The 14897-nt window shown below is 41.1% G+C and overlaps 1 protein-coding gene across 1 annotated transcript; it reads right to left on the bottom strand.

Annotated features, from left to right (window-relative positions):
- Positions 1-9127: 9127 nt before the first annotated feature.
- LOC118415380 (regulator of G-protein signaling 3-like) lies at positions 9128-14646 on the bottom strand. Its single transcript, XM_035819944.1, has 3 exons — positions 13227-14646; positions 10986-11130; positions 9128-9980 (listed from the first exon to the last, which is right to left on the bottom strand). The coding sequence occupies exons 1-3, from the start codon at positions 13733-13735 to the stop codon at positions 9489-9491; spliced, it is 1146 nt and encodes a 381-aa protein (XP_035675837.1). The 5' UTR covers positions 13736-14646; the 3' UTR covers positions 9128-9488.
- Positions 14647-14897: the final 251 nt, after the last annotated feature.

The following is a 14897-nucleotide window of genomic DNA, read 5'->3' as shown; positions in this document are numbered from 1 at the left end:
CTAAGTGATTGTAGGAACTTGGATGGACTGTATTCAAGAATATGCGGAGAAAGAATCTCGTAGTTTGATATTACTACTCGTAGTAGAACCGCTACTACTTACTACTACATTGTTTGATGTTTTTAAACAAAACAAAACATCCTTGTCCCCGCTAAAGAAGCCTTTTGTCGCCATATTTTGTGTTTGAAATATGATTAAACAGCATTGAGAAGGTTGAATCTGACAAGTATTGATATATATGAGATGTCAAACTCTACTGAGGCTTTACTTGGTGGTAGGTAGAATAAGCTTCAAGTACTAAATTCTTTTTCTGAACATTCCTTCAATGACTACTTCCCTGTACATATATGTTCAAAACCTACGTGCTTTTGTTGTACTTGTCTGTTTTGCACCCGAGTATTATTTTTGTATGTATTATATGACACCCAGTTGTTGCATATTTGTTATAACGTTATGTAGTATATATTTGTACCAGGATGCAAATGCAGGTCCATTAACCAATAGATTGGTTACAACTTACAACTGTCTTTCATTGCTTTTTGTGTTTGACTCTTTACTTGCTACTAACACCCTCCAGGTTAATTTTGGACTTCCAGATTAATTCCGGACAAACCTTAATCATTTGAAAAACGATTACCAAATGAATTAAGATTTGCAACTATGGTCTTTTAAAAGGTAATGAATATGTAGATTCCAATTAGATGTCTCCAGGAACAAAGCTTCTGGAGAATTCTGACTTATGTTCCCAGAATTCTGGAGAATTCTATCTCTAGGCCAGAATTCTGGCTCAGGTTCCCAGAATTCTCCAGAATTGGCTTTGTTTCTAGAGACATCTAATTCCAATCTACATATTAATTACCTTTTAATATACCATAATTTTAAATCTTAATTCATTTGGTTAATCATTTTTCAAATGACTAATGCCTGTCTGGAAGTCCAAAATTAATCTGGAGGGTGTTTACTATTTCTTAAGCACTGGGTGAACTGTTAATATCCTTTGTATCCAAAGATGTTGGGGGTGGCCAAATCGACCATCTTTTCTTGTTATTGTATTTTAAAGATACACAGTCTTTCACAATTACAATTACAATAATATGTATACAAAGGAAAACATATGGTATAGAAAGTATAAAGACATTAAAATCAAAATTCCTGCAGAACTGTTCGCAAACGAGTTTCCTAATTTACAATGTAACAGTGTAGTGTTCCTCATGACATTTTAGTCAAATCCAAGGAAATCATTTGACAACATCTAAATCTGACAAAATCACATAAAATGTTAAAATAGTCCAGTTCTAAAACATAACTTCAACAGGTTGTTCTTTTGACAGAAATTTTAGTAAGAAACACAGTTCTAGTTCATAATCCAAAGCCCGTGGACAAACCTATTGAATACCACTGATCATAAGCGATAAAAGACTTGAAAGATTCATCAACGGATTTCATCCATAAAGAACATTTTACGTTCTGTGTGTTTTGTTGTCTGTTGAGTGATACATTTGATGGGTCACAAAAACCCAATTTGGTCGCTCAGTTATCAACGCCTAGTGGAAACTTATAAATTTACATTCGAATCATTCCACTTTTTCCACAGCCAAATACAAGCTTCTAACTAGAAAGGCCGGTATTTGCTTAGGAGCAAATTCAGCTATTTTCACTCCGCTCTCCCCTTTATGCAAAAATGGACTTTTCCAAAATTGAACTTGAAAAATCCAATGTGAGTACTGTACGGTAATCAAACTTTTATTTCTTTATTACAACACGCACACAGCATGCTAATGTTTCACACATTAACAAAGCAAGCACCGTTTTACTTCAAGAAAAAAAAATTATGTCACAAACGGAAATTTTCTACAGATGCAACACGTTATGTGACCCTAAACGTTGGTATTACGTACCCACAGCAGACAATAGCGTGGTTATGATTAAAGTTTTCCTGCTTTTTTACACAAGGCAAGGGCAATTACTGCACTTATTCAAGGTTGTCACAAGCATAACTAATCTTCATACAAGCAGACCGGTACCTCTCCAAACAAACTGCACTACACTTTTAACTCTTTACCAAGATATGCTTATTAGCCGTTTTTAGCGAAGTGCAATTTAAAAAAAAATCCAATTGGATATCATGGCTGCTCTGCAATTACATTATCATTACAAATACATATAAATGTATGCACATTGTATTCAGACAAAAAGGATCGCATTCTGTTTTTATACTTAGAGTTAATCAGCTAATACATTATATTGATGAACAAAGCTAATTAGCGACTGTATGTTTGCACGGAGTCTGTTTTGCATATCTCAATGTTTTGCATGCTTTTTGTCTGAAAAAAGGATGCAGCAATTGCAGTTATTATACGTCTGTTATAAACTTGACGTCCATTTATTTTCCACATAAACTAATCAGTTTATGATTATCTAATTATTCTGATTAACTGTTTGTAGTACAGTGCATTACTAAATTACACAGCATATACCATGACGTGGTGTCTGAAAAGTCATAAAAACTTATTCATGTCTGTCAGGAAATACAATGTTTGAACTCATGGTTGGTATAATAATATCTCTAATTGTCACTTAGTTTAATAGTTACAATATTGTCCCAAATAGCCTAATCATACATAAAGCTGGTGTTTCTGTCACAGTAACGCTTCTTGTACGTGACTTTGCTATCCTCTCCTTGGTGTCTGTTGATGCCACCTTTGTAGCCAGTTGACTATTGTGTTCTCTGACAGGCCAGACTTTGTGGCATTAGTTGAGTTCGAGCACCCGACCAATAATGAATTTAGCACTGTCAAATTGACACCCTCTATCAAGGCACAACCCCACCTGTCTGCACAACAGTCCTGGTGGTGTATCCTCTTCCTCCAGTAGAAAATAGAATAGAATACAATAATTAGTATTTCCTTTGTGTAATTTCATGTACTGCCACCAAGAGTAAAAGGAAGATCCTTTTTGTTTGTTGATTAGAAAAAAAGCCACACCTGATTACATATATTCTTGTACAACCAACCTGAATGGACAATTCACAACATAGTGTAACGTTTGTACTAGTAGATTTGCCCTTGAAAATCTGTACTATCATATAACGTTACTATGGAAGAGAACTACTGTACACTTTTCACCGATAATTAGTAGAATCATATCATAATGTTTAATTAGTAGAATTGTAAGATATACTATGTATTCTTTCTTTTTTCGTTGCAGTTTAAAGTTGGCCATACAAAATTGACTGTACTTTTTGTCGTGTCAATAAAGCTTGATGATACAATACTAGTACTGTCTCATCAGTCACTGCAAAGCGCAACAATATTCCATGCATGCGCTCCCACTTACCGCGGCATTCTGACGCTACGGTATCGCTTATCCAGACACTCTAAACGTGGGTAAATCAAACAAAAACTACACAATAACGACGACAAGTTACACAAATTTGTTACTGCGTTTGTGTATTGTTGCCAATTTTAAGATAAACAGTACAATTTTTCACTTACTTTTAACGGACTTCTTCTCGGCGACATATATGTACTCCCAGCCGCTAAGTTGAAAACCCCTTCCTCATTGGCTGTACCCGAGCTGACCAATCAGGTCATCGCTTCCGCTAAGTGTCGGGCGCATATTGGTTCCCTTCTAAATTCAATTAGCCACAATGCACAGCTGCAGGTAAACAGCTTACGTCACGCGCGGAAACGTCCATAACCATATATGGTGCAACGGACGCACGTGCAAACGTGACCATATATGGTTACACGCGCGAAACGCGAGCTCGGTGAAAATATGCGTAGATACCCCGCCAAATTGGCTTTTAAATGATTTTGAAGTGACGATTGGCCAAAAATAGTACCGGGGTCCTTTTAATAAGTATCTCACGCAGTATCATTCCAACTTTCAAGTCATCTGGACGTAATACCTGGGCACGGGAGACATGAATATACAGCCGGGCCAGAAAACGACCTTAAAACATCCCTAAAATCATTGTAAAGGTATCTATCAAGAAAATGAGAAAAACGGGTCTGGGTATTGGCCCACTGTACCCTTGTGCCAAATTTCAGGCCATTTGGTCCAGGAACGACGGAGAGGAATCACTTTAAAGGTCGCGACAGGAGAAAGAAAGAAAGAAAGAAAGAAGAAACCGTATGAAAACAATATTTTCACTCGAAGCGTACCTACGGTACGCGGAGTGAAAATAAATACTCGTAACAGACTCGCCTGTATTTTTGGCGACGCGCCTTTGGGGCAGAGCCGTTAGTGTAGTTTACTTCGATTGAGTTGTCAACATTTGAAAAATTCCATGCATGGATTTCCAAGGCAATTCGTTTTTGGCAACACCTTAAGGGACCGGTCGACCTGTCTTTCCAGGGAGGAACTCTAGTCTAATGCTTTTGCATAGGACTAGACTATGCAGTACTAGTTTGTACACACTGTTACAGTTTTTTTTTTGTCAATTACTTCAAATAGTCTTTTCAAGTCACTTCCCAGATTCGTACTTTCCCATTAATTTCTACCGTAAACATAGTGTGCTGAAACCATGATACCATTATATACGTAGTACAGCATTTTCTAAACGTCAACCTTTTTTTCATTCTCAACGCCAATGAAAGTCGTTGGACCACCCTGCCGGTGCTACCTGGCAGATGAATTTACGCTTAAGAGAGCACGGAGCGTCGTTCCATTTGCTCAAGTAGCGCGATGCTTCAAAGTACTCAACACAGTCTTCTTCAGCTCCCTGCAGATAGTCGTTTGGTTCACCCGGCCCCCAGTCGCTGAACTTCCTGCGATCCAGCCTGCTGTCGTCTACCCATCGCCAGTCGTTTTCAAATGCCATGTCGTGCAGACCGAATCGAAACCGAGCTCTCCAGTCGACCGAATTCTTCAGTCGTACCAGAAAGTCGTTGGTCGCCCGATCGCAGGGCATGGCGAGGGTGCCGCCGGCCTCGCGCGAGCAGAAGAAGAGAGAACGCTGGTAACTTGCTGTGTAGTTATACGCCTTGTAGCAGATACCTCGGAACATTTTGTATCCCCATGGGCAGTCTAGAATGTATGAGAAACATGAAAGTAAGAAAAGTTGCAATTGCTCACATATAGTTGACGACATGTGCATAGAAAAAGGCCAATTCCCTATATGGTAACATTTGTGAATAAGAAGCATAAATAGGTACGAAACTTGATCGAATCAATACATCATCATATAGCAAGAAGCTGCAAGGGGCCAAGACCTACATCATTTCTTCCTTGCATCAAATCCTAAACAATCAAGACCATAGTATGTCTAGCCTGATTAAATCTCGCTTATAGCAGCCCGCCGGAACATTTCTGTGACGCTAGCACAGTCTTGGTTAGGTTTACTATTTGAGTCAATTAACGTTATATCCAGTTTATTATTCCCTCTCACCTCGCACTTATGCCAGTAGTGCACCAATTCTGAGAGTTTTTTAGTCTTTGTGCCCGGTGTGTATCCTACCTTCAAAATCCACACTGCCTACGCTCCTACTTTGTGCACGTGTACTCCTGGGAAGCTGCGATAGAGAAAAACAAACAAACAAAAATAAAATCTCAGGATATTACATTTCCCATTCTAAATTATAATCATGGCGAGGGGACGACATCCAGACAATCACACGAATGTATAATTCAACATTGCTAAAAATATTCACCATATACCCGCGTCAGTCCAGGAAGAAAACAAAGCGGCCAGTGCAAAATCATATTTGGGAAAATTAGATTTACACTCATGTTGGCAACTTTGGCAAGCATTCGTCAAAAGAATATACGCGAAATCAACTTTAAATTGCTGACACCAATGGCATCAACGACTTCAAAATAAGATAAAAATTCTTTGAAATTATATTCAACCGAATAATATTGTTTCATGACATAAATATTTGCACAAAGCATACACTCTCATGACGTCAATGAAAATCGAACCATGAAAAAATCATCAATCTTTGTTTTCATTCTTCCCACCGGGAAGTTAGATTAAACGGCAACTATACCTGTCATGTCGTCACAATGACGTCACTGTCGACGTCACAATGACGTCATGGTCTGTTGAAACCTGAAGAACGTTGTTTTAAGAGGCAAAGCAAATATCATAATACCTTTCAAATATATATAATCACGATTATATTAGCACTTTTTGCTTATCGACATACGTTTTCGCGGTGGCCGTTTTACTTAAACTTAAAACCACCGCGAACAGTTTTCTATTGCGGTAAGAGATTACAGTGCATGGTGCTACCGCGAACTTAAAACCACCGCGAAAAGTCCTTTCTCCCGCCATACCGCGAAATTGAATCCATTTACAGTATTCAATATTTCTTCTTGTTTTATACAGGATGGCAGGAATCGAGAGGTGGAAGGAAGGAAAGTTTTTGGTGGTTTGATATTCAAAAGGGTGTGTGTATGATGTAAACAATATGTTCATTGAATGATATTAATCTTGTTACAGATTATAAGATAAATTGTAACCATTTGCAAGCGTATGTCCTGCATTTATCCGGATGGTCAACGATGCGAAGTTATCCAGCTGGACCGCACCGGTTTGGGATTTGGGGATTCCGTGCAGTTAACATACAGACATGTGCGGTTATCCGTTGTGCAATTAACTGGCTTCTATTGCATCATGTGACACTTCAATTTTCGCTATCTTAAGGCGAAATAGAAGAAAGAAACAAATTTCCTCACAGTGGCCATAGGTCCAGTTGTAAGTCCAAGCATTCGCGCATGCGGGGTAGCGGTGGTAACAAACACGGTTGAAGTAGCCTAGAAGGTAGGAGATAAGAAAACAAGAAAATGATATCGACTAGTTCAGCTAACTTGAGAACAACTCTTCCAGTGTTCGTAATAGAGAAGACAGACGCTATGTACAGTATATAAAGTATCTATTGTACCGGGGAATTTCTTACAGGTTCATTGTACCGGGGAAATTCTTTTTCATGAAGTACAATGAACAATGGACGACGATTTAACATCCCGTCCAACAACACAGATGAAGTTTCAAGTTCAAGTTTTCAAGCTGAAATTTGATAGGACATTTTATTTGAGACTTTTTCTTCCTGGGTTAGATTTTGTAAGAGGATCAAGTGATCTTTTTTTTTTCTGCTACATTGAAAGAGTATGTTTCAATCAAACAAACAAAACAAAACAAAAAATAAACAGATCTATGTGTTAATCAGTACGTATACCCAACCCTACCGTTTGAGGGCCGATATGAATGCCGATGACCAGTCCTAACGACAGGAAGATGATCGGCAGCACGACTCCGAATGTAGCCATCACACAGAGCAATTTGGAGCGTGACTGAAGATGACGCATTATTCGTCCACGCAACGTTGTCTCATCCTCTGCGTCGTCTGCAAATAGGGTACAAACGTCAAAATGTTGATTCTCCCTATTTTTCTTGTTAACTGCCTTTAAAGTTGACTCTACTTTGTTCTGTCACATGTTTTTGTATCTAAATATAAGATAGCACAACATTCCATAAGTTTCCTTCGAAGACCATTTTTTATGTCTTTTGTGCATGTATGTTTTCCGTCAGCTTTCCTCACATTGCCCAGGTGTAGAAATGGGTAACTGACTTTCGTTGGGGAGATAAAAGAAAGAGGGCTTGGCGCCGCCTGCCAACTCCGTGCCCGATACATAGTGGATGACCTGGCTACATATCTGTCTACCTGTCAAAGTACTTGATTATATATCTGTCTACCTAGGCCATTGTATAAAGTTATGCATAATATACACTGTGCCATAACAACGTGAAACTAGTTTGTAGTTGTTGATAATCCATGTTATTTTCCAGACATTGTACCTGATACAATTGCTGCGCAATAAACCTTGGCTTGACTTGACTGACCTGAAGACGACTTCCTTGGTCGCTGTTGGTTAACGTTCCCATCACTCATTCGTTCTTCCCTCGCACTAGTAGGGGTGACTGTGGACGGCCTTCCGTTCCCCTGACCACCGTGTGTACGGGGCGACACTACCGTCAGGGGTTCATTATACACACTGTCGGGGTAAGGAGGGCCTGAAACACTCTGTACACCGTCCGCCTCTCTACAGAGACCGTCCCGCGACTGCAATCGTATCGGTTGTGCTTCCTCGTACGAATCTTCAAAAATGACCGGAAAGGACTTTTTCAAGACGGTACACTTCCCTGTCGTTCTAACGTCAGCTTTGAGAGGCGTTCTAGCCAGCTTCTGTTTCTCTTCTCTCGTTGACTTCAGTACCCGATGACTGCCATACAGTCGCCCTACGTGGAACCGCACGCTAGGACCATTTGTGTCGTCCGTTTCCACGATACAGCTAGGGTTGGTTACCGGTTGAGCTTGCTCGTAGACGGCCGCCATGGTACGTTAGAAACGCAGCTTCTTCTGCGCGACGGCTTCTGATGATATGACAGTAGAATATCGAAGACATCACATATTAATTACCACCATAGTAATAATTGTCTGGGACAGAGGCGTAAGCGTGTTGTTTTCCAATATATGCACATGCGCAAAACGTAGTAACTGCATGGAGCTAGGGTCGAAGACGTGGTATTTCATTTCCTCCTTCATCGTGAAGAGAATTTGGTCTAGATATGAATAAATTGATGCCAATAAATTGATTGCCTTCAATCGACGATACGGGGTATTGTTTGAGATGTGTAGCTATACTTGTTATCATCGTTATGAAATAGTCCGAGGGTGATACATTGTAAATGTTGCCAAACATTTGTTTACTCTAATATTTGTTGATTTGTTTTCTTTTGTTAACCACCACTACCGCGATACCAAGTGAGAGCTGTGCACACACACACACACACACATACGCACACACATGTACACACACATGTACACACACACACACATGTACGCACACACATAGACGTGCGCGCACCCACGCACGCACACACACACAGACACGAACGCACACAAACACACATACACATGCATACACACACATATGTATATGTATAAAGAGGTAGTCCTTCAGCATGTAACCTTATCTTTGTTATATTATGCCTGACCCTTACCTGTTCCCTCATGTCTTTAATAAAAAGCGGCCAGTAGGCTGATTTGAATTTTTAGCCACAACCAACCTAGCAAACAACCTAACAAACGAGCAAACAAACACATGCAGCACGCAGCTATTCCGATCATATACCAACTTTATTCAGAAAAGATTAATCTGTAAACAGTAGTGACCCTTTCTGGATTTAAACCTCAAGTCAACAGATAATACAATACCCCAGGAAAGAACATGATTGCTATTGGCAACATCCATTCAAGTACTTGAATATAATTATGTCTTTGTGAGAAGAAACTTATAAACCAACAAAAGTTTGGACTACAAATTGGCTCGCCAAGACAACGTGCAGTGAGATGTGATGATATTCTATATCTACTATCAAAATAGTCCCTCGAAATTAACTAAACATAGCCACCCATGGTATACCCGCCCAATTATGACGTAGGCCTAAGTACGTCAACAAATATTACAAGTACGGCTGACTAGTTGTGGTCTTCAGCGTTGTCTTGGCGCAGTATCTCCAGCAGGTCTTGGAGTCGGAGGTGTCTGGCCGACTTAGCGCCTTCATCCGCAGCTTTCGAGGTCGGAGTGGCGGCGGGTGGGTTGTTCTCGGCGGGTGGGTTGTCCCCGGCGGGTGGGTTGTCACCGGCGGGTGGGTTGTTACCGGCGGGTGGGTTGTCACCGGCGGGTGGGTTGTCACCGGCGGGTGGGTTGTTCCCGGCGGGTGGGTTGTCACCGGCGGGTGGGTTGTTACCGGCGGGTGGGTTGTCCCCGGCGGGTGGGTTGTTACCGGCGGGTGGGTTGTCCCCGGCGGGTGGGTTGTTACCGGCGGGTGGGTTGTCATCGGCGGGTGGGTTGTTACCGGCGGGTGGGTTGTTAACGGCGGGTGGGTTGTCACCGGCGGTGTTGTCATCGGTGGTTTTGTCATCGGTGGTTTTGTCACCACTGGTAGAACTAGACAAGCTCTCAAACACCTGTAAGCATATAGAAAGTGAGTACATTGGGTAAATTGAGAAAATTGAGTGCATTGGGCTAACCTCCAGGTAGGTCTACCGGTGGCATATTATAAGGAGTTCTGAGCTCAGAACACTCCTTGGCCAGCTAAACTCCTTATGCCATCGGTAGATCTGCCTGGAGATTACGAGTACACTTGGGCACTTCCCTTTTGAATTATTTCGCATAATTACTAGTGGAGAACTCAATGCTCTTTCAGTCAGAACTAGATGCTAAAGAACTAAAGCGGATACCTTACTGGACTGCGGTACGTTTGCGGTATGTTTGCGACTGTTAGAACTAAGCGGATACCAAACTGGATTGCGGTACGTTTGCTGTACGTTTGTGACTGTTTACGGTGGCATCTTCGTACCATTGTCGCCAATTCTGCCTTACGCAATTGTGTTTCAATTTTTCAAAAATCCTGACATGCTTGGAGAAAGATTCCTGGAATTTTGTGAACTCTTGTCAAACGGACACACACTATACTATCAGGCTAGGCCCTGAGGCATCGCCAAAATGTTTTGTTTCTCCTGCCTAGTTTTCCTTCTCTCTTGATTTAGTTATCCCCCAGTTAAAAATAGCTAAATAATGATAATATTCTAACTCTGGGCGTGGTCATAGATATACCATACTCATTGTGCTGGTCACCGAGCGAGAAAATTACACTGTTATGCCATCAGTCTAAGCAGGGACATCCAACGGCGAAACCACCTGTCTGGATGTACCCTGCTTTCTCAACCGTCACTCTTAGTTCCTGTGCCTGTGGAGGACGCCCCCCCCCCCCCCCTAACCAGCTGTCAGCCAATCAGAGAGTAGGCCTTTCAGTTTTCAAAAGTTCGCATATATAAGGGTAAGGTCATCAATATTCATAAGCAGGGCGGTTAGGAACTACCGGTAAGAGTGACGGTTGAGAAAGCAGGGTACATCCAGACAGGTGTTTTCGCCGTTGGATGTCCCTGCGTAGGAGGATGTGTTATGCTGACCTTTTGGAACACACTGGAGAAAGACTTCTGGTTGGGACCGTTGACGCTGGTCTGGACGTTGCTGAAACTGTAGCTGTTACCGCCACTCTGAGACTTCTCTATGGTGGTGGTCGTGTTGATGGTAGTGTTCCCTTTTTGCTCCGTGCTGTACAAAAAAAATGATGATACGTTATTGGAAACAGTGTAAACTATAATTTGGCCAAATAGCGACAAATAAGTTGCTACGGGATTTCAGTCAGTCTTTTGCAGTCTATCCAGCTATCCACCGGCCGGTCAGTTCACTCCTAAGCCACTCCAATTAACTTCTTCTAGCTTTTATTCCTAAGTTGGCCAAAAGTCTACTATTCCGCCAGGCCGGAGTCTGGTAGAGACTAAAAAACGACCTTGAAGGATTGTATTTTTTCATTTGTCTGTTTATTCATTTGTTTGATCATCTGTAACAGATACATTTAACAAAACAGGTACAGTTCTTATCTATAATTTGTCACCCCTGTCCTTGATTGGAAGAATCCGCAGTAGATCAGAGTAGATGTTTTGAGTCTGGCATTTGCGCTTCGCTGACTCTGAAAGAAAGGCGACGCCTAGGCCTACATTTACTGACTTCTGCCAAGGTTCGGATCACTGAACTGTGGGTTTCCTGGTTTTACGTGTATCCCGTTTTTTCTCGGAATACGTGTCTTTCAACTTTATCAGTAGAATCACACTAAGGTCCATTGACTTTTTTTATTGATACAAATATGCATACATATAGATACGTGAAACAACAAGGCTACATGTTGTATGTTACATAATTACACTTCTTACATAATCCTCGTTACATAAGACTATACGTTCCATTATAATATTCCCAGAATATAACAAGTTGAAAATAAAGGACAGTCTCCAAACTTGCTGACGGTAGTTGAACAGCAGCAGTGACGAATGGTATACTTTATTGTAGCATCTAACTCGGATAAAAACATCAAAAGTTATAATCACGTGCACTGTTTGGGGTCATTTTTCAACTTCATAATTTGAATTTGAAATATCAAGCTGCACAGAGATATTCATAACGAATGAATGCGACTTTGTTGTGTTGTAAAGCTTAGGTCACATTTCCAAACCGGGGCCCGACCGGGATATTTAAAGAAACAAAAAATAAAAATGTACACCTTGAAATATACACGTCATACACAAATAATGTCCATGAATGTTATGTTGACATTTTGTGTATTTTGATGTCTTTTATATAATTCTTTTCCCTCCCGAAAGCTGCCCGGCCGGGCCCCGGTTTGGAAATGTGACATAAGCCTTAGAACGCTTTGAAATATGAATGAGTTATCGGTCATTCTGTCCAGTTGGGAAGTCTTCTGTAGGCTACCAAAAACTAAGGGACTTCGTACAGCTTGCGTTCTTGTTGTGTAGATGTACAACCAAAGCTAAGAATGTAAAAGTTAAAAAAATGAAGCAAATATCTTGAAAATGAAATTTCAATCTCGTTGAAGAGATTCATCAGTCACGTATGTACACAGTTAATGGAATTTTAATCAATCAGTGACTACATTTTGAAAGGTAAACTCCGTGATCAAGGTGGACTGATAGCCATCGAAAATTTGGAGGTACCTTTCAAAATGTAGTCACTGACTGATGAAAATTCTATTAACTGAATTTCAATCTGGAGTGAGACTTTATTAATTTCAGTGTTTTTCAGTGTAATTGCAGTTTTGGAGCCAGAATTCAACAACAAGCCCCTTTAAGGTCTGTTGAAGATGGAATGTAAACAGTAAAGTTTTCAGACCGTGACAGTCTAAAGCTGTCGGACGTGACTTACATAACAGGTTATTGACATTTGGTAATAATAAGGTACGGTGTACACTCTTATCTATGTACCTGGTGACCTAGAATAAAGGTCTTGTTCACAAACAAATTCTTCTTCCTAGATAAAGTGTTAAGTACTCAGCAATTGAAATGAAGAGCTTGATTGTGTACAACAAAATTCCAATAAAATGCTCTTACCCGCCTAATCAAAATGTTCAAGGTAAACTTTTAGCCTGACCCTCCTATCCACACAAGGCTGAGCACTACCAAAGTGTGAGCACTGGGCATCCAAAATTTGTCAGATTGCTCAGAGAATTTTTGTAAGTTTGGTGATTTGAGTTGTCCTTTAAAGCATTTTGCATAAACTTCCAATTATGAGTTAGACAAATCCAACTCTAATCGCTGTATGGTACTACTGTAGCTCTAGTAGAAAGTGGTACTTACTTGTGCGTGACCTTACTGTAGTTCTTCGGAAGACCCTCCAACATCTTGGACAGGGAAAGGAGCTTCGGTGTGTAGTCTTCTCCCTTGATAAGTTTCCCCATCAGAGACATGAGGCCGTAGAAGAACTTCTCGAATATTACTGCGGGTGATTCTCCACTGTAGCCCTGGGTTTCGCCGTCGCCACCACCGCCTCCCTCTTGTCGGGCCACCATGTCTACCACCCGCTCGGAACGGTCTAAGATCTCCCCGAGCAGGCTAACCTGTTCCCGTAAGGCGCGGAGTTTAGCCTGGGTGGCTCCAAGGGAGCTCTCCCCGCTGGTAGACAGCAGTGTGCCCGCCAGGAAGGCCAGGAACAGCGCGGTCTTCATGGTGACACTGTTTCTCACTGCCGACTCGGTTCCAAATGACGTGTCTTCTTGAAAAGAAAAACCCGTTTTTCCAGGTAAAGACAAACACCTGAAAGGTGCGGATGGTGATGTCATATCCGGTCTGCTAGTAGGTTGCACCATAAGACAAAGTGTATACACTGTGAATACTATTGGCTAACCTTCACTTGTTGTATAGCCAAGAAAAGATGTAGAGATAGGGTTCTTTATTCAGGGAGGTAACGTTAGAATGCAGCATAAAAATGACAACTGCATAAACTGCCACAGGTAAAACCTTTGCTCATTCTTGAACAATAACGTATTAACCAAACAATTTCTAAAATCACCTGTGATATGAAATAAACCCCAAGAACAGCACAAAAATGTTTTTAAGAACCACCTTAGACCCTTGAAATAGTCTGTGTTGTAGATGATATCATAGTACGTGTTGTTTTCTGATTGGTCGACCGGGGAACGGCAAGCGATGACATCTATACCAATCGGAATACAGCACGTAATATTAACCTAAACACGCCAAGTCTTTTTTTTCTTATGACCAGTGCGTCATGGAATGTTCTTAAGCTTAGCTATCTATTTCCCCGTAAGCTACATCAATTTTGAAGCACGTTCTGGTACCTGGAGACTAGGAGATTGGTAAACTAGACGATCACAAGAACCATTAGACAAAGCACAAGCTATAAACTAGTTGTCCCAAAACCCAGCGAGGGACCTTCAGAAGAGCCCTGGCCTACCGTGGACCCAACATCTGGAACAGTCTACCACCGGACCGGACGCACAGCCCCAACTCTGGCTTCCTTTAAGAGACTCAGTAACAGAAACAACCAAAACGAACGGACTCGAATCATGCAGCATTTTGTGCCATGTATGTGTAAATCATGTGTATAGACTTATTAGGACTTGAAATAATGTCAATTGTACCTCTGTTATATATTTTGTCTGACCCCTACCCCTTCTCTCATGACCTCAATTAAAAAGCGGCCTGTGGGCCGATTTGAGCTTTCACTAATAAACAAACAAACTAGACCTAGAGACTATTCCATTTTGACGAACATGTACGCGTTACAGTGTGAGCTGTGAACATAGTTTCGAACAACAACAATTCAGGCCTTTTTAGCTGTTACGTAACAGAAGGCAGATAAGTCTGAAAGACCAAACCTAGCCATTGAGAACTGTGTGATGTTGATGTTAATGAAACCAAACTGAACAAGAATTTCGTGGAGGAAATCTTCAGTAAGGGCGACGTTGAAGAACGTCTCCTTCCCAACCATGTAGGTGCTCGAGTTGA

The sequence above is a fragment of the Branchiostoma floridae genome, chromosome 5 (assembly GCF_000003815.2).
Source record: "Branchiostoma floridae strain S238N-H82 chromosome 5, Bfl_VNyyK, whole genome shotgun sequence".
In the NCBI taxonomy this organism is placed as follows: domain Eukaryota; kingdom Metazoa; phylum Chordata; class Leptocardii; order Amphioxiformes; family Branchiostomatidae; genus Branchiostoma; species Branchiostoma floridae.
The sequence above is the reverse complement of the archived record's forward strand: the minus strand, read 5'-3'. Positions and strand labels throughout refer to the sequence as shown.

What these genes read in the sequence shown, in the direction of transcription:
- LOC118415380 (XM_035819944.1), bottom strand. Translation starts at nt 13,735, where the DNA reads ATGGTGCAACCTACTAGCAGACCGGATATGACATCACCATCCGCACCT. An exon ending in TACAGTAAGGTCACGCACAA is followed by an intron (nt 11,131 to 13,226) that starts GTAAGTACCACT and finishes TTTTTTGTACAG; the next exon opens with CACGGAGCAAAAAGGGAACA. An exon ending in TCTCCAGTGTGTTCCAAAAG is followed by an intron (nt 9,981 to 10,985) that starts GTCAGCATAACA and finishes ATATGCTTACAG; the next exon opens with GTGTTTGAGAGCTTGTCTAG.